This window comes from Elaeis guineensis, chromosome 4, assembly GCF_000442705.2.
Source record: "Elaeis guineensis isolate ETL-2024a chromosome 4, EG11, whole genome shotgun sequence".
Lineage (NCBI taxonomy): Eukaryota > Viridiplantae > Streptophyta > Magnoliopsida > Arecales > Arecaceae > Elaeis > Elaeis guineensis.
Window position 1 is genome coordinate 10924236 of NC_025996.2, and position 22707 is coordinate 10946942.

A 22707-nucleotide genomic window follows, 5' to 3' on the forward strand; every position below is an offset into this window, starting at 1 on the left:
CCTATTTCATGTCTACCTCTTGTTTTAATATGGAGTTTATTTACACTGTGTTTTGCTCTATACTTTGTATTCTCGATATGGTTGAGGTGTACAAATCTAGATTGTACAAGATGGTTCACATTTCAAAGCAACCTATAAAATATATAATCAGATGAGAAAATTGTTTTTAAATTAAATTCTAGTTGGTCACCACTGTTGGTTATCATATGCTAAATATCAATTCATTGTGTGAACTTTCAATGATAATGCTTATTTACATCTTTTTTTTTTTTCACTTTCCTCTATATTTAGTATTTATGACAGAGTTGAGGGAACTGATGCCTTATAATCTGCCTCCATATTATCAATATTACTAAAAACATGTGCGCGCGCACAAAAATAATTAAAAGGTCAATCTAAAGATTAGTCTACACCAAATGCAAGAAGTATGGATTTTCTTTTTCTCTTTTTGCTTTCAAGGAAGCGTAGGCCCTAGATAATGCAGCTGTATCACTCCGCTTATGTCTGTTAATTGCTCGGCATCTGTATAACTTCAGATGCCATGGACGTGACGATAATGCAGCGTATATATATCATATTTTTCTTTCTTCCAATATTCGTTATTTGATTGAAAAAAAAAAAAATTTCCGACTGCCGTGCAAATAATTTCCCACACGGACATCCCTGCACTGATGCCTCTACCACCTTCCTCCATATTATCGTAGACAACCGGTTCGTTGGCCTTTTCGTGAGAGTTCAATTTTTATTATTTTCCAATCTCTATTGTCGATTGATACCTCTAGCTAGGCATTAAACCTGCCATTTGTTGTGTCTTATCATCACAGCTCTCATCTCTTACATAAGGAGCAGTCCGCCCTTTCTCTTCGCACTGACAATGTGTTCCTCATGGAGATTCAGAAACCCATCTTCTTCTTGTTTGTGGCCTTCCTCTTGTCTCCGTCCACTCCAACTTTTCCCCTGGTGCATGGCCAACTTCTGCCCATCATCGATGACCACGGAGCCAATGCTACCGCAATGAAGACCTATATCGTTCACGTACAAAAGCCCAAGGGCACCAAGTTCCTCCGGTTCAAGAACCGAATAGCTTGGTACAAGTCCTTCTTGCCCAACACGACCATCGACTCAGGGGAGCCACGGTTAATCTATGCATACCGCCACGTGATTAGTGGCTTCGCTGCCATGCTGACCCCCAAGGAAGTGGAGGCCATGGAAACAATGGAAGGCTTCGTGCTAGCGTACCCAGAGATAGAGCACGTAGCTCAAACAACCTCTAGTCCCGATTTCCTGGGGCTGAGCCGATGGGATGGCCTCTGGGTAGACACCTTCTTCGGCCATGGGCAAATCATTGGTGTAATCGACTCGGGTGTTAAGCCGACCCATCCTTCCTTCAGGGAGCGCGGGAATATGCCGCCGCCACCTGCAAAGTGGAGGGGCAGTTGTTACTGGGGCCCGCCCGTTTGCAACAAGAAGCTTATCGGAGCCATGGCTTTCTGGCACCGTTGGAACCCCAACCCAGAAGACACATATGGCCATGGTACTCACACGGCTAGCACCGCCGCGGGAAGCTTTGTTGATGATGCCGACGTTCTTGGCCAGGCCAGGGGCACCGCGTCCGGCATGGCACCTGGAGCTCACCTGGCAATCTACAAAGTGGTATTCGAAGGGCCAGGACAAAACTCCACTGGCACCAGCAGTGATGTTTTGAGAGGAATAGACCAAGCTATCCGTGATCGTGTAGACATACTTTCGATGTCCCTCGGCGCAACCAATATAAGCCTCCACCAGAGCAGCATTGCCATAGCATCTTATGCAGCAATCACAAGGGGAATCCTTCCCTGCGCCAGCGCAGGAAATGACGGGCCGATCAAAAGCCTTATAGGCAATGATGCACCATGGATTCTAACAGTCGGAGCAAGCACTATGGATAGAAGGATAAGGGCGATTGTCACAACTGGAGATGGGGCAGAATTCTATGGGGAATCTGCCTACCAGCCAGACACATCCAATGCCACACAGCAGTTGCCTTTGGTGTACCCAGGCGTTCTGAAAACAAAAGATACCTTACTGTGCTTAAACGGCTCCTTGGATAACATTGATGTCAAGGGAAAGATCGTGCTGTGTGGGAGAAGAGGCAACGAAGCTGTCGAAAAGGGCATGATCGTCAAGGCAGCAGGAGGGGTTGGCATGATTCTCATGAACCAAAATATAGATGGAAACACAACAGATGCTAACGCTCATGTCCTTCCAGTCGCCGAAGTCAGCAATGCTGATGCATTGAAGATCTTAAAGTACTTCGAGACAACGCAGAATGCTAGCGCTGCAATTACCTTCAACGGCACACAATTTGGAGAACGTCCAACACCCGCTGTGGCCGCCTTCTCTTCTAGAGGCCCAAGTCTCCATAATGGCAACATCATCAAGCCGGATGTCATTGCTCCCGGCGTGAACATATTAGCTGCCTGGCCCTTTGAAGTCGGACCGAACAAGACTGGCACTCGCATGACATTTAGATTTGCAAGCGGCACTTCCATGGCCGCGCCACATGTCTCGGGGATCGTGGCGCTGCTCAGGAACAATCACCCGAATTGGTCGGTTGCTGCGATCAAGTCGGCAATCATGACAACTGCATACACGCAGGACCGCGATGGCAAGCCCATCACTGATCAGTACGATGGCAATGGAGCCAGCGTCTTTGCCATGGGCTCAGGACATGTTGATCCGGTGGCAGCCAATGATCCTGGTCTCATCTATGATATCCAGCCCCATGATTACATTCGCTACCTTTGTGGCAGTGGATTCACAGACAGACAAGTCACAGCTATAGTTCGAGGAGTGGTAAACTGTTCTCGAGTGCGCGCAATCAGTGCAGAACAATTGAACTATCCTTCGATTGCAGTATATCTCAGTTTGAGTTCAGCTACAAAGACTATCGAACGGACGGTCACAATTGTGGGCAATGCCAAAACTGTCTACAGGGTCCAATTTGAAGAGCCAGAAGGGGTAAGAGTTGATGTTTCTCCTAAAACTCTTCAATTTTCTCAGGTTGATGAAAAGAAAAGCTATAACGTCACTCTGAGCGTCATCGGAGGCACCACTCCGGTCGCAGGCCAAGTTTCGGAAGGGAATCTCGCCTGGGTATCTGGAAAGTACTATGTGAGAAGTCCCATTGCCGTCAGGTTTACTGAAACGCCATAACCAGCAACCCCAACGAATAGGATAAGTTGCAGCGCTCTTCGTTTCGTAAAATCAAATGATAGTGGTGTCATAATTTGCGATCGTGCAAGCCTTGAGATGTCTTCTGAATTATATTTCATCTTAAAGGAAGATTACTTCAATTTTATGGCCATCAAAGTCCTTTCCTCTGAAATACTTTCCTTCCCTGTCATATGTTCATAGCATCATTGTCTAATAGAAAGTGGTTTTTTTTTTTTTTTGGTAGGAATAATAGAAAGTGGTTTTGATGATATTATCTAGATTTTTTACAGATAAACGTTACAATTGTAATTTCACGAGCTAATATGGTCTTTTTGGCCAGGAATAACAATCTTGCCTTTCGTACTTTTTCATGCGAAATCATATGAAATTTGATTGGATTATAATTGCAAAGACTAGGGCTTTTTTTTCTTTTTGGTAGAAAAGGACTAGGGCTTTAGCATGCTACATTAATCACCTACTCACTTTATAATATGTTAGTCTAATGCAGAGAATATACAGCTTTAATTGAACGTATGAAGTTTTTCTAGCTGATCATTTTCCCCCTCAAAGCAGGGGAAGCCAGAGCAACCCCAGCCTGACACCATCCCGTCCCATCCCCACCTATGATTTAACCTAGGCTTCCAGGACCAGGACATTTTATCTGGGCAATAGGGGATGAAGGCCTGAAAATACATAGGGCTGACACTAGGAATAGAACTCACCGACCTCTTCTCTACGGGGTGAGAGATAATCCCGTCCGAGATAATGCTCGGCACCCATCTTTCTGACGTCTAGCATCCTTATAACATTTTTACGAGAAATAGCATTCCTATAGGCTATAATGCTACATGACATGATTTGCCATGAACATTATCTGATAGAGCATTATTGCCGTCTTCTGCCACATGGGCTTCGCCATGATTGATCTGCTTCAGCATTATTAAGCCCTGTAACTATTTTTTGGGCGAAAGCACTGTATCTATGAAATCACTTGAACTTGATCTCTATTATTAATGGCACTTAATACTGTCGATGCTTCTCGCCTGCTTGTGAGAACTACTCGGAGCATTTCTCCAACTGCTGAATCGTCGATGCTTAGGTCTGCTAGCCTATATAATAATGCTATCATAATAGTGATTATGATAATGGCAGTTCTTGCCTGTTTTGAGCAATCTAGCTTTTCCACGAAATCTGCTGATACGGTAGCAATGCCATCCTCATTTCAAGAATCCCATTAATATGCTCATTTTGTATTTTGACTGTTATGGATAAACTCTTGTCAGTACCATAATGGTCCGCGACTCGTAAGTCTATAAGTCTGGCCTCCCTTATCATGACTAAAAGAAAAAATTAAGTCCAAGACATTCTCCATCCATGGTAGTCTTGTTTCTTACTTGCAGCTCATTTGCGTTGTCCCCATGCACGTAGGGGTGAACAGCTCCGCATTGACGCGTTGGAGGTTGGCAAAGACTGCATTGCTGGTCCTTGGGGCGAGAGGGGCCATTGGAACTTCTTTCAGAGAGAGCCCTCAGCCCACAAGGCATGCATGGATGGGTCTAGTTCTGGCTGCAATATTGTTGGGGTAGTTCAGTCTACTCCCTCCGATTCACGGTCGGCCGATTGGATATCTACCGATTATGGATGATGAACTATCAAAACTACATCACAGAACAAGTTCCGTCTCGATCACAACATCATCCGACTTTCAATCAGTCTGATAAATGCGGACCATCGACTATCAATCGATAGCCCAATCAACAGTCGGCTATTCTTAACCTTCCTGGCAAACACTTCGACTATGACGATTTAATCCACTTCGGACTAATGACCATCGATATATCAGAATTATCGATCAATGATCATTCGGGCTTCTACAATCGCTGACATACAGTCAACACATTCGGACTACCGATGTAGAGTCGATATATCAGAAACCGCCAACGCAGAAAGCGCATAATGGCCACATGATCAGTAGTGGGTACAACCGTCCATCCCACAATCACATAGTTCCGAAATAAGTGAGATCTACGTGTCTAACCGTTACAAATAGTTACCAATAACTCGTCTATAAAAGGAGGTAAATGAAAAGCATTTGATAAGACACTTTGGGATCGATACTCTGCCTCTTTAAAAACTTATCTGTTGTTCACTACTCCTCAATGACTTAAGCATCGGAGGGTCTCCGTCGAATATAATTCCGATCAGTGCGGACTTCTTTTGCAGGTACTTTTCTCTAACGACGGATGCAACAGAAGATTGGCCGCAACAGATTGACGCACCAGGTAGGGAGATAACGAAAAATCATGATAAAAATTAGAGCTTAAAACAACTCCATAGAATCCACGAGGCAATCTTCCCACCGAAAAGATCTCTCTCCCCCACCTCCAATGGTAGCCCAGCTCTTCACGTCCTGTAATCACTACGGAGATACAAATTGCTGCTTTAATACGGTAAATGAAGGTATTGATAGAGGCAGTATACAGTCTCCAACAATAACAAACACAGCAGCAGCCACCGCTGGCGGAGGAGTCAGTGGCACATTCAGTGCCATTCAGATACAGCTGCTGTCCTCCACGACGGTCACTTTCTCCATCCCTAGAACGATGATCATCTCGACATTCTCATCGTGTCGAGCCACTACTTTTTTGACATTCTCATCATGCCGCTCACCATTGACAGCGATCTCCCTCTCCTTCTCGTGTACATAGCATCAAGAAAAGAAAAAAGCCGCGTGCACCTCCTACTTCTCCATCCTCAAGTTCTTCAGGGGATTCTACCCCTAAATTTTTCTAGCAACGGTGGCTCGATGACTATAAGCACAAATTCAAAGAGATCGACCATCAATTCGTCCGGCTCCAAATGAAAGGTCGAAAGTCCTCCAATGACCTCGACTTCCATATTGCTCAATCTCTCTCTTAGCGTATCTTAGATGAGCCGATCCCGTCTTGGTTCAAGATACCGTAAATAGAGTCATATGACGGTTCCATCAACCCAGTTGATCACCTAGAGAGTTACAAGGCTCTCATGATGATCCAGGAGACGACCGACACCCTCCTATGCATTGGCTTCCCGCCAACCATTTGGAAAGCTGCTCGAGCTTGATATTCAGGGCTCCAATCGAAAAACATAAGTTCTTTTGAGCAGCTAGCAACATTCATTCGTGGTCCATTTCAACACTAGTCGAAAGATGTCGTGAATATCAGACAGTCTCTTCTCCATCAAGTAAGGTGAGACAGAGATATTGAGAGACTTTGTGGCTCGCTTTAACATAGCTACACTAGAGGTCAGAGATCTTAATGAAGATTTGACCATCTCGGCTATGAAAAGAGATCTGAAGGGATCCAGATTTATTTATTCTCTGGATAAAACTCTTCTTCGGATCTATGCTGAACTTCTAGAGCGTGCATACAAATATATTCACACAGACGAAGGCGCTTCTAACCGATGTTAGACAGAAAAAAAAATATCAGAAAAAGAAGTAAAAGAAAGGTGGAGCTCCGACTGAGCCAAATCGGTCGACAACCAATAAAGGAGCTTCAACCCGTCAACGAAGTTCAAGATCAAATAATTATGGTAGCAGGTATGACTCCTATATTTCTCTTTCTGCTCCTCGTACGCAGATCCTAATGGAGATTGAGAGAGAGGAGTATCTTTGACATCCCCTACCGATGAAAGCACCACCAAAGAGTTGCAACAAGAAGAAGTATTGTTGGTTTTACTGTGATCACAGTTATGATACCGAATAATGTATTCAGCTTAGAAATGAAATAGAAGCCTTGATCCGATGTGGCTATCTCAAAAGATTCTGACGAGATCATCCGACTCAATCTCCCACCGACCAATAACCTCAGCCACAATCTGAGAAAATGATCAACAATCGGCCAATGATGAGAGTGATCAACATAATTTCTGGACGATCGAAGGATTGGGGGGTAACTTTTGAAGAAAAATCGGCAAAGAAATGATAACTTGATAATGTAATTTCTTTTTCGAAAGATGATGTTCGGAGAATACAGACTCCTTATTATAATGCTGTCATCGTTTCAATGACGATAGCAAATTATGATGTAAAAAGAATCCTAGTTGATAATGAAAGTTCCATCGATGTTCTTTTTTACTCAACTTTCTTCCGAATACAACTACCAACTGACTGACTCAGAAGAGTCTCGATACTATTAGTCAGTTTTATCGAAGATGCAGTTATCATGGAGGAAAAAATTACTCTCCCACTAACTATAGGAATAGATCCACAGCAAAGTACCATTCTCTTAACATCTACAGTCATCCGAGTTTCTTCGGCTTACAATGTCATACTTAGATGATCAGGACATATTTTGGAACAGTGCTTCTGGCACTCAATGCTAGTCGTATCAAAAGATTTTTTTTTTTTTTTGTCCTTCTATGTTTAGTTTCATATTGAAATTATTAGATGCAAGAGTTTTCCGTTTGTTGTTCTTTGCATTTAGATGCCAACTTTCTATCTCTAATTCACCTCTCACAGAAGTACTGCCTACAGTGAAAAACCACCTACATGCGAAGTATCCATTTATATAAAGGCCGGATGTTTATTAGATCCAAGATCCGCTTGGATGAAGGGGGTAGTGTAATTTACTTTGCCTACAAGGATAAATTATGTAACCCCTTTTGCGGAAAAAAAGAAAAGAAAAGAAAAAACCACAATTGAGAAAATGTTGTGAACAGTCTTGACTGCATTCAGCGAGCAGCTTCCTCTAAACCATGCTGAAAGCGTGTTAAGCACCACAAGCACATCAAGCCACACCGCTACATGAGTCACCTCGGTCACGTTGAAATACCTAAAATGGGCACAACTTGTGCCAAGTGCCGTACCATACCTAAATCTAATAGATCCATGTTAATTAGGGCCGAGTCACCTATATCTAATTTCTCGGATACCTTGGGAGGAATTAGCTGTCATTTCTCGGATACCTTGCGAGGAACTAGCTGTCAGACTTACTTAAAGATGGAGGCCAAAACTCTTTCTTGTTATTGTCATGCTATTTTCGCATTATCAATTTGCCATCAGGTCTTTCACACAATGATCACACGCTGATCTGTGATTTTTCTAGAGAAGATTATTTCATTGCTTTGGTTTGGCTGCCGTTTGAGTATTAGACATTGACCAAGTTTTGATTATCTTTTAATTTCAATTATATATTGTGCCCACTGGTGTCTTGTCATATACATATTAATGCCTATTTTATGCATAGTTAGATGCATATTAGGCTTCATCTGTGTTTGTTTTATACGAAAGGTTAAGGACCAAAAATAAATGGCCACTGAAATAAGGAACCAAAATTTTGATCGATGGACCTAGATCATCAAAGGACTGTAAGAAAGAGGCCAGATAGAAAGTAATTATCTGTTATTTTAAAAACGTGTCGCACTCTGTAAAACTACGAACGTTCCTAATTGAAGGCACGTATCCTATACACATATATAATATGCCTATAATGCCCTATCATTTTTTTCTAGGTCCCTGACAGGTCCTATTTCTGACCGTATCCTTCCTATAATTGAAGCCCCTTAATAATATTCCTATCAATTATTTGTGTCCCTCCAAATCCGTCGTCCTTCTTTCTCGCTAACTCTTTGTGCTTTATGGCTTTATAAAAGGAAGCCCCTCTCACTTCTCCCATTCACTCCACACTGCCCATTGGCAAAGGGTATGGAGATTCATCAGAAATCCCTCGTTATCCACTTCCTCGCTGCCTTCCTCTACGTTTCATCCAGTCATCTAATTTTAGCTCAAAGCCGTCTTCTCCCCATCATCATCGACCAGGTGGCCAATGCTACCCAGATGCAAACCTACATCGTTCACGTACAAAAGCCCAAAGGCACCAAGTTCCTCCACTTCAGGGACAGAGTAAATTGGTACACGTCCTTCCTACCTAACTCCACCCTAGACTCCGGGGAGCCACGGATGCTCTACGCTTACCGCCATGTGATCAGTGGCTTCGCCGCAAGACTGACCCCAGAGGAAGTGGAGGCCCTGGAAGCCATGGATGGCTTCGTGCTGGCGCATCCGGAGAACGAGTACGTTCTCACAACAACCTACACGCCCAAAATGTTGGGCTTGAGCCAATGGGAAGGTGGTTTCTGGTACCCCTCCACCAAGGGCCAAGGGAGGGTTATCGGGGTGATCGACTCCGGGATAGACCCTACCCACCCCTCCTTTCAGGATGACGGGATGCCGCCACCCCCGAATTACTGGTCTGGCAGCTGCTACTGGGGGCCTCCCCTTTGCAACAACAAGCTCATCGGGGCTTCAGCGTATTGGCATGGAAGGACGATAAATCCCAAGGACGACAATGGCCATGGAACGCATGTTGCCGGTACGGCGGCAGGAAACTTCGTCGAGGGCGCTCACGTTCTTGGCAAGGCCAACGGCACGGCGTCTGGGATGGCACCTAGAGCTCACCTCGCAATCTACAAAGTGCTACATAATTACCACGGCCAAACCAGTGGCTTAGACAGTGATATATTGAAAGGGATAGACCAAGCCATCCGCGACGAAGTCGACATCCTCTCCATGTCTCTGGGCTCATCCAGAGTGCCCGATTATATGAACAGCGTCGCCAAAGGCTCATTCGCTGCAATAACGAGGGGGATCGTCCCTTGCGCGGCTGCAGCGAACGATGGGCCTATGAAAAGCATCATGGCTAATGATGCTCCTTGGATCCTAACAGTCGGAGCGAGCACCGTGAGCAGAAGAATACAAGCCATTGTGAGGCTTGGAAATGGGATGGAATTGCATGGAGAGTCTGCCTACCAACCGGAGTCCTTTCAGTCGAAGCAGTTGCCCCTGGTGTCCCCGTGTGATCTACTTCAGACATCTGATGCCTGTGGCTGCAATGTCTCGATGGCCAACTTGGGTGTCCGAGGTAAGATAGTGCTGTGTTGGAAAATAGTCATTGATGACGTTAAAAGAGGCAGCATTGTCAAGAATGCCGGAGGGGCCGCCATGATAGTCCTGAACGCCTGGGAGGACGGTGAAACAACCGGTGCCGAGGTTCCTGGCCTTCCTGCCTCCAATGTCCCATACAGTGCCTCAAAGGAGATCGTGAACTACCTGGGAACGACGGCAAATCCTACCGCAACAATCATTTTCAATGGGACGCAGTTTGGAGCCCGTCCGACGCCGGCAGTCGCCTCCTTCTCTTCAAGAGGGCCGAGCCTTAGGAACGGGGGCATCATAAAGCCTGATATCATCGCACCCGGCGTGAACATTCTAGCAGCATGGCCATGGGAGGTCGGCCCAAATCCAACGGGCACATCCAAGACTTTCGATTTTCTGAGTGGCACCTCCATGGCGACGCCTCATGTCTCCGGGGTCGTGGCTCTTCTCAAGAACACTCACCCAAACTGGTCACCGGCCGCCATCAAATCAGCACTCATGACGACCGCAAACAGGTTGGACGACGCCGGGAATCCCATCGCCGATCAGTTCAATGACACGGCTGCCAGTGTCTTCGCCATGGGCTCAGGACATATCAATCCAGCCGCTGCCAACGATCCAGGCCTGATTTATGATCTTCAATTCTATGATTATGTCCATTACCTCTGTGGTTTGGGGTACACAGATAGCCAGGTCTCAGCCATCGTTCGTGGCAGAGTCTACTGCGCCCAGGTCCGTCAGATACGTCCAGAAGACTTAAACTACCCTTCAATCATGGTGAACCTTGGAACTTCACCTTCCTCGACGATGACGGTGCGTCGAACCGTGACCAATGTAGGAGATGCTGATAGTGCCTACACAATCGAAGTTGAGGAACCAGAAGGAGTACGTGTGGACGTTAGTCCTGCTACCCTGCAATTCTCCCAGGTTGATGAAAAGCAAAGTTTTGATGTCACATTCAGCCACAAGGGCTACCCACAGAGGAGCGCAGGAGAAATCTTAGAAGGGCAGCTTAAATGGGTATCCGGCAAATACCTTGTCAGGAGTCCCATTGCAGTCACGTTCCTTTAAAATGCCACGCTCGGCCTCCTTTAATAATAATACTGCTACTGCTAAATAATCTCTTATGTTTTCCTCTGTAAAGCCCAAAAACCCTAATTATAATTTATGCTTAATCATATGCAAGACATGTTTCATGTTTACAAATTGAAATTCTCTTTAATATAATTCCATTAGTGATCTCTTCATGACCAACTATGGTTTTAGCAATTATGCAATTATCTATTGGCAGACGCATAGATTAATTTCTAAGCTACAGAACATTATGCAATGCAATGTGTCAAAGCACTTATCAAATGCCAGTTGGTAATTAAGCGGGTTTTGATTATCACGCATGTTTAGTTGTTCTAATTGTGTGTTCCTAATTAATCAGTTGCCTCCTCGGTGATTTTCTATGTACTCCTGGGATGGAGACTCCACCTGGTCATATAAATGGCAATTTCATCTCTACGTTGTATTTCCCACATTCTAGTAAAAATAATCTGTAGTAGTGTAGCACGTAGAGGATTATACATATGGTTATTGCTGCAGAACATGATCAATGATTCTCATGATTTTTGATAGATGGCAGGAAAGGGGAGTGCTAGGAACCACAAACATTGAATTGCCTTCAACTCATTCCAGACTCATCCTCTACAGAACCCGCTCATTGCTCATCCAGTAAAATATGCTGGAGAAAATGACCCTCCTGCTTTATTGCATCAGTAGCTTTAATTGGTTCCCAGGTTTTAGCATCCGTAGTCTGACATTCTTTGTTCCACGTTCCCTATACTTCTTTGTACAACATCAACTGCTTTTTTTTTTTTTTTTTTTTTGAATGGAAATGGAGGAAGCAGGGTGCTTCCCTCAAACAATTTACAAGGAACATCAACTGCTATCACGTTTGCCTCATACGAGTTCTGACATGATTACTCTCAGGACTCAGAGATCTGGTGGATGGCGACTTGTGAAGCTGGTAGAGTCATCGGCCTGTGGTACCCAATGACCTGGCTAAGAATCAAGCCCTTACATGGCTGGCTGGGTGAGAGGTAACCCGCTCTCTGAGAAAACTGTTGTTCATGGTTATTCCTGCCATCCTGACGTACAGATCATTCCTCAACTAGGTTTTTTCTAAGATATATTATTTTTGGTACCATTTTCCATCACTAATTGTAGGCCCTAGGATTCCATTTATTATTATTTTTTCACTGTTCTTCTTTCTCTAGCGGCCCCTTGAAGTCTTGTATCAATGATATCCGTGCAGAGTTCCCTGGCTTTGTTGGTTGGTGCTTCTTGTCTATACTTCATATTGTTCAATCGTATTTCGGCATCTCAACAAGGCTGCTCCCAGATATACTACATAATTAGAAACCAGTATCCAACCTTGATTTTTATTTTTTTCTTTGGTGAGTTTCACCAAATGCCATTTGAATTTAATTGATGAATTCACAATGTCATTGTTCCAGTGAACTTGGAATGAGGTATTTTGCCTGCAAAAACGAGCACAAGAAGAGCTGCTTCATGGAATCCAAGGCAATTAAAATGAAGGGAATAAAAAAATTATCGAGCATAAACCTCAATCGTGGCAGTAAAAACTAGAAACTGCATTTGCAAGCGAAATCCACTAGGCATCAATTGCAAAGTGATATTCATAATATTTACAGGTTTTTCGGATTTCATGTGGCATTGTTAACTTGGTTCGTCTGAAAAGGACGAAACGCTGTGTCCATCACAAAAAGTGCAAAATCCACTTTAGACTGCAGAACAAGTTGTCCAGAGCCTTACTCTAATCCTCCAGCCTCGCAAGCTCAATTTAATAAAGAAATTGTTCGCTTTACCATCCTTAATCTAATTTTTTGAGAAATAAAAAGAATAACATCCTTAATCTAATAAAAATCAACGATCATGCTGTTTCAAATGCAATGGGAAAACATTAAAACATGCAAGATAATTCAAAATCTGAAGCAAGGATTCAATTAAATCTGGTCACTATGAACTACAAAAAATAAAAAAATAAAAAAACCTTTTTATCAGTCAAACAATTAATTGAAAATCAAATTAGTACAAGGATGATTTATCGAACCACCACCAGAAAACTAACCATAACCATCCCTTTATTTGCAGCATTAACCATATTACCAAGAGGTTTATGCATATTATTAGGCTGTGAAACTCATGTTCTTCACTCAAACAGGGAAGAATTACTTTACTCTTATTTCATGAAGAGAGAATTTATGAAGTCTGCCATTGCGCAAAGGTAACTCTGTTTTATTGGTGTTTGCATTTTTCTTTTATGGGAAAGGGGGTGTGAGGAGGGAGGCAGTGTTCGCTGATTTAAAAGCAAGTCTAAGCAAGAGAATGCAAAGAAATCAGAGGAAAGTGAGGAGAGAATATTGACAATTTGAAAGGTGTGACGAGCTGCATGTGGTAAAACTTTATTAGCAGACAATGGCAACTACATGCACCTTTTTCAACTCCATTCTTCTCTCCTAATCAGCCTCTCTCTCTCCCTCTCCCTCCTCATATTCCTTACCATCTATTGGTGTCAAGGGTCAAAGGATCGAATGGCTGGATTAACTTTGCGTCCGCATACATGAGGATTATCCGCTTTGACCTCTGGCGCTATCGCATGGGATCGTACAGTTTTGCCCTTTAAAAGACGTCTCATTTAGGAGAGAAGATTCTAATACATATAAGTCATACTCTCTCTTGACTCATAACCGATGTGAGATTAAAGATCAAGTTGAATGGTTTGGATGGTTAGGTTGACTCCGCGTCCGCATACGTGAGATATTGTCCGTTTTAACCTCTAACGCTGTCACATGGGGCCATATGATTTTGTTCTTTAAAAAAAATCTCATATGCAAAGAAGATTTTAATTCATATAAACCATACTCCCTCTTGATTCATAATCGATGTAGAACTAAAGATGCTCTTTTCATGTATACCACAACACCATCCATTCTTCTATAACTCCTATTCCTCCTGCTTGATGTCCTCTTCATTCTTTCTACCCTTCACTTTCATCTTCCTCCATGAACGTGTGGTCTCTGTATAATGACGATCCATCCAAATACGCCCATGATGCACCTTTGGTCTATATAGATTATGGGCAATATAATTTGTAACAACATAGAATCTCATCCAAAAATAACTAATTAGAATATATTGTTTAAATTTCTTAGTCCTATATAAATACTTGGGATCTATCTATTGTGCAGTTGATATGAGATTAAATACATTTATACTTGGATCGTTATATTCGTCCATCCTCTTTCACCTTCTTTGTCCCCTTTCTTTCCTCCAATCCCATCTAGGCACCTCCATATCACTTAAAGTACCTTGTAAGTAACAGTATCTTGGTCATACACATGCCATTGTTCTTTAGAACTCCAATAAGTAGGCCAAGTGCACTCAGAATAAAAAAGTGAAAAATAGAAATGATTGGCAGATCACATATTCTTGCCAAGTCTTTTGGATGGAAGAAATTAATAATATTTTAAAATTAATTTGACGCATTATCAGACAGTAATAATTTAGATTATCTAATAATTTGAATTATCTACAATCTGAATAGATTGTCAGTAATATTGATTATTATGTTTGGTATACGTAGATAACATTGTAGTAAAATTATTAAAAATTTTGATTGATATGTTTGATATGGCAATCAGATTACTGATAATATAACATCAAATTTTTAAAATATTTTTAAATTAAATTTATTAAATTAAATAATAAATTAAAATAATCAAATAATAAATCAAATTTATTAAATCAAATACCCTTATAGTTTTTCATATAATAATAAAATATTTTAAATAATATTACTGATCACATAATAATAATATTTTATAATTACTCAAACAATATTTTTTATTAATAATAAAAAATATTTTATTATTTATCTTTTCTTTTCAATTTTTTATTTTTTTCTCCTCATTTCTCCCTTCCTTCCTTCCTCCCATCCCCCCATCCCGATCGATCCCCACGCCCGTTCTGCCCCGGCCCACTCCGATTGATCCTCAGCTACCAATGCCGCACCCATCCCCTCTAGCGTGCCACCCGTGGCCCCCCCAATGCCATCCTCTACCGCGGCCGTCCGCCCCTCTACCGCGATAGTCCACGGCGCACCCGCCGTCCGCTTCCAGCTCCGTGAGACCACCACCCGCCCTCCCCTCCCCCCTAGCCATTCGCGCCCATTCCACCCCTTTGTCGCGGCCGTCTGCCCCACATCCCTGCAATCCACACTACAGCCACCGCGGTCCGCTCTGCACCCACCATCCATCTTCGACTCTGTGAGACCACCACCCCTCCCCTCCTCCTCGGGCCCTGACGGCCATCCACATGACAGCAGGTGGTTCAGCGGCAAGGGGGAACAGGAGAACGACGAGCGGGAGGATGAGGAGGGGTTTAGGTTCATTTGTTTGATGAGGACAGTTTCATCCAAATTTTTTATTGTCACATTATCAAATATTGATAATCTAGATAGCCATCCATCCTTTTGGTAATCCAAATTACTTTGTTGGAGATAATCTGGATTACCTGATAATTTGGATTATCAATCCAAAAAGCATACCAAATATGCTAATATGATAGATCCCTTTAAATTGCCAATACTTTGGATAGATCGTCGGCTACTAAACGCAGCTTAAGATTGTCCCAAAATTTCTACGATATCCCAAAATTTGTCCCTCAAGATACTCGAGGATCTGATTCAACGTTAAATATTGGACATATTTTCTCCAATCTATTGCACAAAAGAACGATAAGATTAGAAAAATATCATGATAAAGCAGAATGGAAATATTACCGATGAAGTATGCCTTCAAGTTTTCAAACAACAGACGTTCGGAATCATGTCCCAGTATGCACTTTTGAAAGAAGCTGGTTGAGGTATATATGATAAAAGAACTTCCTTTGTACATGAAAAAGTATAAGATACGGTTGACAACCAAGTGTATGAAATTGTGTATGTTTGCCGAGCACAAAGAGATATTTTCGCTAGTACAAGGATCTAGTTACGATTGGAAGAACAACCAACATTCGCTGATGACAGTGAGTAATGACAGTGAGATTCCATAATGACTAATAGAAAATACAGAGCCTCAGCAAGGCACTACTGATATTGTTATAACCCAGTCCAAAGGCCACAAAGCCATAGGAGGAAAAAAAAAAAACAGAGAATCGAAGAAGACTCCCGTCGGGAGTCTTCTCCTTCCTCCTGACCGGCTTCTAATTGGAGTCGGAAAATGCCATGACTCCTCCCCTCCGACCCTATTTAAAGGGAGATCTCTTTTCTCTTCCTCCCATCAAAAAATCAAGAGCCAAACGGCAAGGATCGCGGAGTTTTCTCATGGAAGCTTTCACTGTGTTTGCCTCAATTTCTCACCGGAGATGTCACCGGAGCTCGAGGTAAGCCCCGTCTTCTCTTTCTCCTTTCTCCCCCTTCCTTCTCTTGCCTGTGTGCACCATCGCCGGCGATCAGATTCGTCGGATTTTGTTGGGGAAAATGTCTCTTGTTTTCGCCCCTTTTTTCTTTGATTTTCTGGCGCCGACGGCCACCACCGACCGCCGGTTTGGTTTCTCTGGGCTGCGGTGTTGTAGTCCTCCTGCCGACGGCCACCGCCGTCCCGGCCGCGGCCTTTGATCGATCGAACAAGGGAGGGACCATACGGTCCCTGTTTTTGCCCAAAAAGAAACCGTGGGAAGAAGAAGAAGGAAAAAAAAAAAAAAAGAAAGAGAGCAACTTTCTCTCTCTACTTTCTCTCTCTTTCATCTTCTCTTCTCTTTCTCTCTCTAATTTCTCTCTCTAGAATTTTCTCTCTCTAGATTATTTCTCTCTCCTAAGATTTTTTAGAATTTTGAGAAGAATGATGATGAATTTAAATGATCTTAGTAATGCATTTTGATCTGTGATCACCGGACAGTATACCGGTACCCATCTTGATCAGATCAGATATCTTTAAATTTTATTTTTCATGATTTTATGGAATTATTCGTATGATAATTTCAGCATATCTTGATTAAATTATCTTAATCTGATCGATCGGATTTGTTGAACCATATCGTCTGATTAGTCCAGATAAATTTTTCTCTCTAGAATTGTACCTCATAAATTCTCTCTCCTCTGATTTTTTCTCTCTATTTGATTTACGAATGCAATAAAGAAATCTCGATCTTATCACTTTGAAAATCTGATTTGGCCAAACTTTGAACCATCTATATCCTAATTAAATTTTGACCAGATGAAATTAGATGATCGGATCAATCTGGACGATGAGATACGGATGTCCATCAATTCTATCTTTCTTAATTATTCATGTCCTTTCTAATTATTGAAATTGATCCTATATAGGATTGTGGATGTTTGATCATGGGATATCGTGATATGATCTATGAACAAAAGATGTTGGAAGAAAATTTATAGAATTATGTAGATTTGTTGGAATGCATATGAGGTAAGTAATGCTTCATTTTTTTTAGATTTATCGATAAATTATAATATATTTTCTGACATGATTTGCGAAACGATACATAAATTAGATGAATGATATTTTGTTATAAAAAATATCTTATTTTGATATGATATGATGAAGCATGATTGAACATATTGAATTTCATGATGCATTATATTGATGTATTATATCGAATTAGAACAAGAACATGAATTATGAAGAATTTTGATATAAAAATAATATGAATTGACAACCTAACTATGTAAAGGATCCCGTCAATGGGGGCATATACGTTAGCAATTGATTTGTCCAGAGGGTTTATATCACCAGCGAGACCAGCGACATGTTGTCAATGAGACCAGCGACAAACTGCCAGCGAGACCAGTGGTTCCGAAGGACTTTGCTACTAGATGATTTGCAGCTCACTACAAGATGATACGCAGTGTTATGATCCTGCCACAGAAAAAATGTGGTCATAACTCATGGTTGATGAAAAAAATATAAGAATGAAAGAAATTGAAATTTCGAAAGAAATTTGAGTTTTTAAAAAAGAAATGAATTTAGCATGAATTATATTGCATGATTACTGTTGGTGCAAAAATCCGCTTGTGCCGGAGAAGCTGGAGTCGAGGAAGTCGCAGTCGCCGTCGGGACCTGCAAAGGAAGTCTAAACCGGAGGTGGGGTTGCTCCTGCAAGACCCTCCGATGCTCAAGTCAGTTCTCTGCCTCAACAAGAATGGAGTGCTCGAACGGAGAATTTAGCAGAATTTTTAGATGAAAGATGAGAGCTTATAGAATAACGTACCTGGGGTTCTCCTTTTATAGATGGAGGGGGCAACAAATTGATAGCGACGCCTGTAACCGTCTGGCAGTGGGTTACCCAGGGTCAGGCGGAGTTTGCTGCGAAGAGTAGTGGGATGGACCCGTGGCTATCATCGGGGTGTGCCACGTGGGGCCTGCCGCGGGAAGTGGAGCGACGTCCGCTGTCGTGACTCATCTGGGGGTGGTGGAATCGCACAGGATCCGCCGCAGGGAGTGGAGCAGAATCATGACCGTTAATACAGCCTGTCAGGGAGTAATGGGGTAGCGTAGGGTCCGCCGCAGGGAGTGGGGCAGAATCATGACCGTTAATACAGCCTGTCAGGGAGTAATGGGGTAGCGTAGGGTCCGCCGCAGGGAGTGGAGCAGTGTTGTGACCATTATTGCGGCCTGTCAGAGAGTGATGGAGCTGCGCGGAATCTGCCGCAGGAAGTGGAGCAGGATCGTGGACGTTATTGTGGCCTGCCTGGGAGTGCAGATCCGTCGGTTGAAGTTCGGCAGCGGTCGGGGCTGATGATGGAGTTTGGCTCCCGTAGGAGTCCGGGCGGAGTCCTCCTTGCGGTTGGAGTTGTCGGCGGAGTCCGGCTCTCATAGGAGTCCGGGTGTAGTCTGTCTGCGGCCGTTGGTGTCGAGGACGAAGCCCGGCTCCCGTAGGAGTCCGGACAAGGCTTACCGACAGTTGATGTTGAGGACGGAGCCTGGCTCCCGTAAGAGTCCGGGCGGAGTCCCCCTTGAGGTTGGAGTTGTCGGTGGAGTCCGGCTCCCGTAGGAGTCCGGGCGGAGTCTGTCTGCAGCCGTTGGAGTCAAGGACGAAGCCCGGCTCTCGTAGAAATCCGGGCGGAGTCTTCCTGCAATTAAAGTCGAAGGCGAAGTCCGGCTCCCGTAGGAGTCCGGACAAGGCTTACCGGCAGTTGATGTTGAGGACGGAGCCCGGCTCCCGTAGGAGTCCGGGCGGAGCTCGCAAGGGCTAATCCCGTCGAGAACTTCGACCGTGGGTATTTTGTACCCAACAATTACAATTGATTTCGAATTGATAAACTCTATATGCTTATTTTTGATAAATGATTATTTACTTTAATGCCTGATGAAATCTATTGAAAGTGATCATTGCTTACTGGATTGTCTAGTTCATTACCTCCTATTTTACTATTTTTACAGATATCGAGAATTTAAGATGATACAAAATATGAATGGAAGAGTGATTAGAAGCAGGGTATCTATATTTTTATTTTAGATTGAAAGTCTTATTGAATTTGATGTAAGGCTTATTGAACATTGTTGAATTTATTGAGATATTAAAGTTGAAATTTGGATTGTTCTATTTTGGATTTAAATTATTAATTAATTATTCTACTGTTGTTTTATGATATCATAATAAAATGCCTTGCATGCTTGTGGGGAGAATTTTTTATAAGTATGTGGTGATTGCTATGACCTTCAGCTCACAATCTCAGGACGAAAATATGACAGATATCGAACCCAATTGCAAGGAACACAAATTTAACTTTGAACAATGGTGAAAATAAATTCTTTATTATCAATTAAACAACATAGATTTCTTAATGCAAACAACTAAGTCACAAGGAAGCCTGAAATGTTTTTCTTGTGGCATGCTATTCTATTGATCCTTGTGGCAGGTAAAGTGAGGCATTCGTAGAGGCATGTCAGAAACAATGCCATTGCTTTGTCATAGCACTCCAAAGTAACTTTCAAAACAGATCCTTGAAAAAGTTACAACTCATATCCTGATGAAAGCCACTGCCTGCTTGGTCCAAAAAAAATAAAAAATAAAAATCAAGAAAGATGTATTTATGAAATTTAGATATGCAGATATGTAGAATACGTCTATTATTTTCCTTTTCTTTATGATGGGTGAACTGGGATTTCTAGACTGTTGCAATGTGGACTCCATTGTCATCAAGTCAAAAGTAGTTCGAAAATCACCTAAGGATGAAAACATAAATCAAAGAACCAGAATTTCGAAAATTCATGAAGGTTTAAAGAAGAAGGAAGATTGTATGTTATTTAGTCTGACTGATTGCCAAAATCAGAGCAGTGAAGCTAGTAAAAACAATTCTTACATCATAAATTTTATAAATACAGATAAACATGTTAAATTTATAACTAAAGCTGAATCACATCTGAAATCCAATCCCTCTCCGCACACGCACATGCATGTGTGTGTATCTTTTTTGTTGATTGAAAGAGGGAGGCAAGGCCAACAAATTTTATGAGAAATTAAATTTTATAAGGTAGTGTCTACAAGTGTGATTCTTATTGAGCTGAAAAATTTTTATCTCTATGTTGTATTTTTTTCAAAAACATCGGATATTTAGTTTGGAAGGGTCGGACGAAAAATTCGAGTACTGAAACTCTTAGTTTATTAGTTAGTTCAATTTTTTATATCATAAAATATTTTAATAATAAAAATCGAATAATTGACTATTTATTTTGATAAATTGATTTAATTGATATGTTTGATATTTATTTATTTATTTTAAAAATATTTAAATTTATATTTAGTTTAAATTTTATATGATTTTTAGGATATTGTTTTAGAGTTCATACAGTGGTGTTGCGTGATCGATTCCGATATGTGACAGATACTCTCTACGTTGATATGTTTATATTCTCTATACTGCAATCTTTATTTTTTTATTTTTTGGGTAAAATCCAATCTTCTTCCTTCAAATTCAGCACAAATGAATGTGCTATATGTACTTGCACCCTGTAGATTAAAGCCGCATAAGTACATCAAGCGTAAGCATTCCTTTACCGAACCAAGTCAACATCAAGTTTGTGCGGGGTTTGAATGTTAAGCGGGACCAAGCCTGTGCTTGATGCAAAATCCACGTCTCTGTTGAGAACTGTTTTTCTTTAAAAAAAAAAAAAAAAAAAAAAAAAAAAAAAAAAAAAAAAAAAAAAAAAAAAACCTAAAAACCAAAATTGACTTGAAATTTGTAAGTTCTAGACCCGCGTGGCTTTAGAAAACTCATACCTAGCTAGTGACGAAAATGAAAAGATCAAACTAACCGCCTAAATTTGATCATGTTTTTGTTAAAAAATTAGATCGTGTATGAATGACATGGAGTTAACAATAAAGACGTTTAAACCACTTCTCCTTTCGTACATTGTCTTTTGATTAGTCATGTCTGAACACCTAGATATCTTTTAAGGAATTGGTTTTGTTACTCCACCTAAAATCTATCACTATCAAGAGTCTACAATTTGAGTTGCCTTCTTAAATTAACATTGAATGAATTTGCCATAGGACATGAAGGACTAACAAATGAGTGTAGCAAAATATACATGTTGGGGAATACCCACCCACCGACCGACCGATGGTCGGAGGGACCGACCGACCGATTGACAGTCGGACCGACCGACTGACGCCATCACCGGCCAATCATCGGCTCACGACCGACTGAGGATGTGTCGGGCGCGCCTTTCCCGACCGACTGAACCCGGAGGTCTGATGGCCGACTCACGCAAAACTCGCCGACCAACGGAGGAGCCCGACGCCACTCAGCTGGCCACCGACCTAGGGTCGGTCGACTCCTCTGATCGCCGTACAGCCGCCAGACCTTGTCAGTTCTGACAGCGACATACGGCACGGCCATCTAGGGGCATTGTCCCGCCGAGGGCATTGTCAACCCTGGTGATTTGACATCCCCACGGCGACATGACACTTTCACGGCGATTCTGACAATCTACAGTGAGTTGACAATTCCTCACTTGTCTGCGCCATTAATGACGGCGCCATACCATTCTCCACTATATAAATCGGGGAGGGCAACAGTGAAAGAGATCCGCTCCCCCCACTTCTCGACTCCAAAACCATAGGCTCGCTCCTCTCTCCTCCTCTCTCCCTCGATCGAGCTCTCTGTCTTCATTTCACTGTTGCCCAGTCACCTCTCTGACTTGACCGTCGGAGGGTCCCCGCCGGAGACGCCTCCGGTCAGTGTGGACTTCTCATTTTTACAGGTGCACGTTCCCCGACGATCGGACGACGAGGCGATTGGCCGCAACAGATTGGCGCACCAGGAAGGGGAACACGATGACAAAGACAAGAGCCCAGCGATCGAGGATCACCGGATCGGCAAGGCGCTCTTCCCGCCGGGAAGAGGCCTCCCCGCCACCGCCGACGGCGGAGCCCAACTCTTCACACCCCGCGGTGACCACGGAGGCGCAGATCGCGGCCATCGTACGGCAGATGACTGTACTGACGGACGCAGTCAAAAGCCTCCAGCAACAACCGACGGCCCATCCGATACCCTCCAG

At 42.7% G+C, this 22707-nt stretch overlaps 2 protein-coding genes across 2 annotated transcripts; both read left to right on the forward strand.

Moving 5' to 3' along the window:
• Positions 1-892: 892 nt before the first annotated feature.
• On the forward strand, positions 893-3413 carry LOC105043922 (subtilisin-like protease). The gene has a single exon (XM_010921650.4). It carries the CDS (start codon positions 1015-1017, stop codon positions 3193-3195), a length of 2181 nt encoding a protein of 726 aa, XP_010919952.3. The 5' UTR covers positions 893-1014; the 3' UTR covers positions 3196-3413.
• Positions 3414-8870: 5457 nt separating this feature from the next.
• Positions 8871-11231, forward strand: LOC105043923 (subtilisin-like protease). The gene has a single exon (XM_010921651.2). It carries the CDS (start codon positions 8882-8884, stop codon positions 11180-11182), a length of 2301 nt encoding a protein of 766 aa, XP_010919953.1. The 5' UTR covers positions 8871-8881; the 3' UTR covers positions 11183-11231.
• The last annotated feature ends 11476 nt before the right edge of the window (positions 11232-22707 follow it).

Excerpts from the sequence above, each read along its gene's own strand:
- LOC105043923 (XM_010921651.2), top strand. The coding sequence starts at position 8,882 with ATGGAGATTCATCAGAAATCCCTCGTTATCCACTTCCTCGCTGCCTTC.
- LOC105043922 (XM_010921650.4), top strand. The coding sequence starts at position 1,015 with ATGAAGACCTATATCGTTCACGTACAAAAGCCCAAGGGCACCAAGTTC.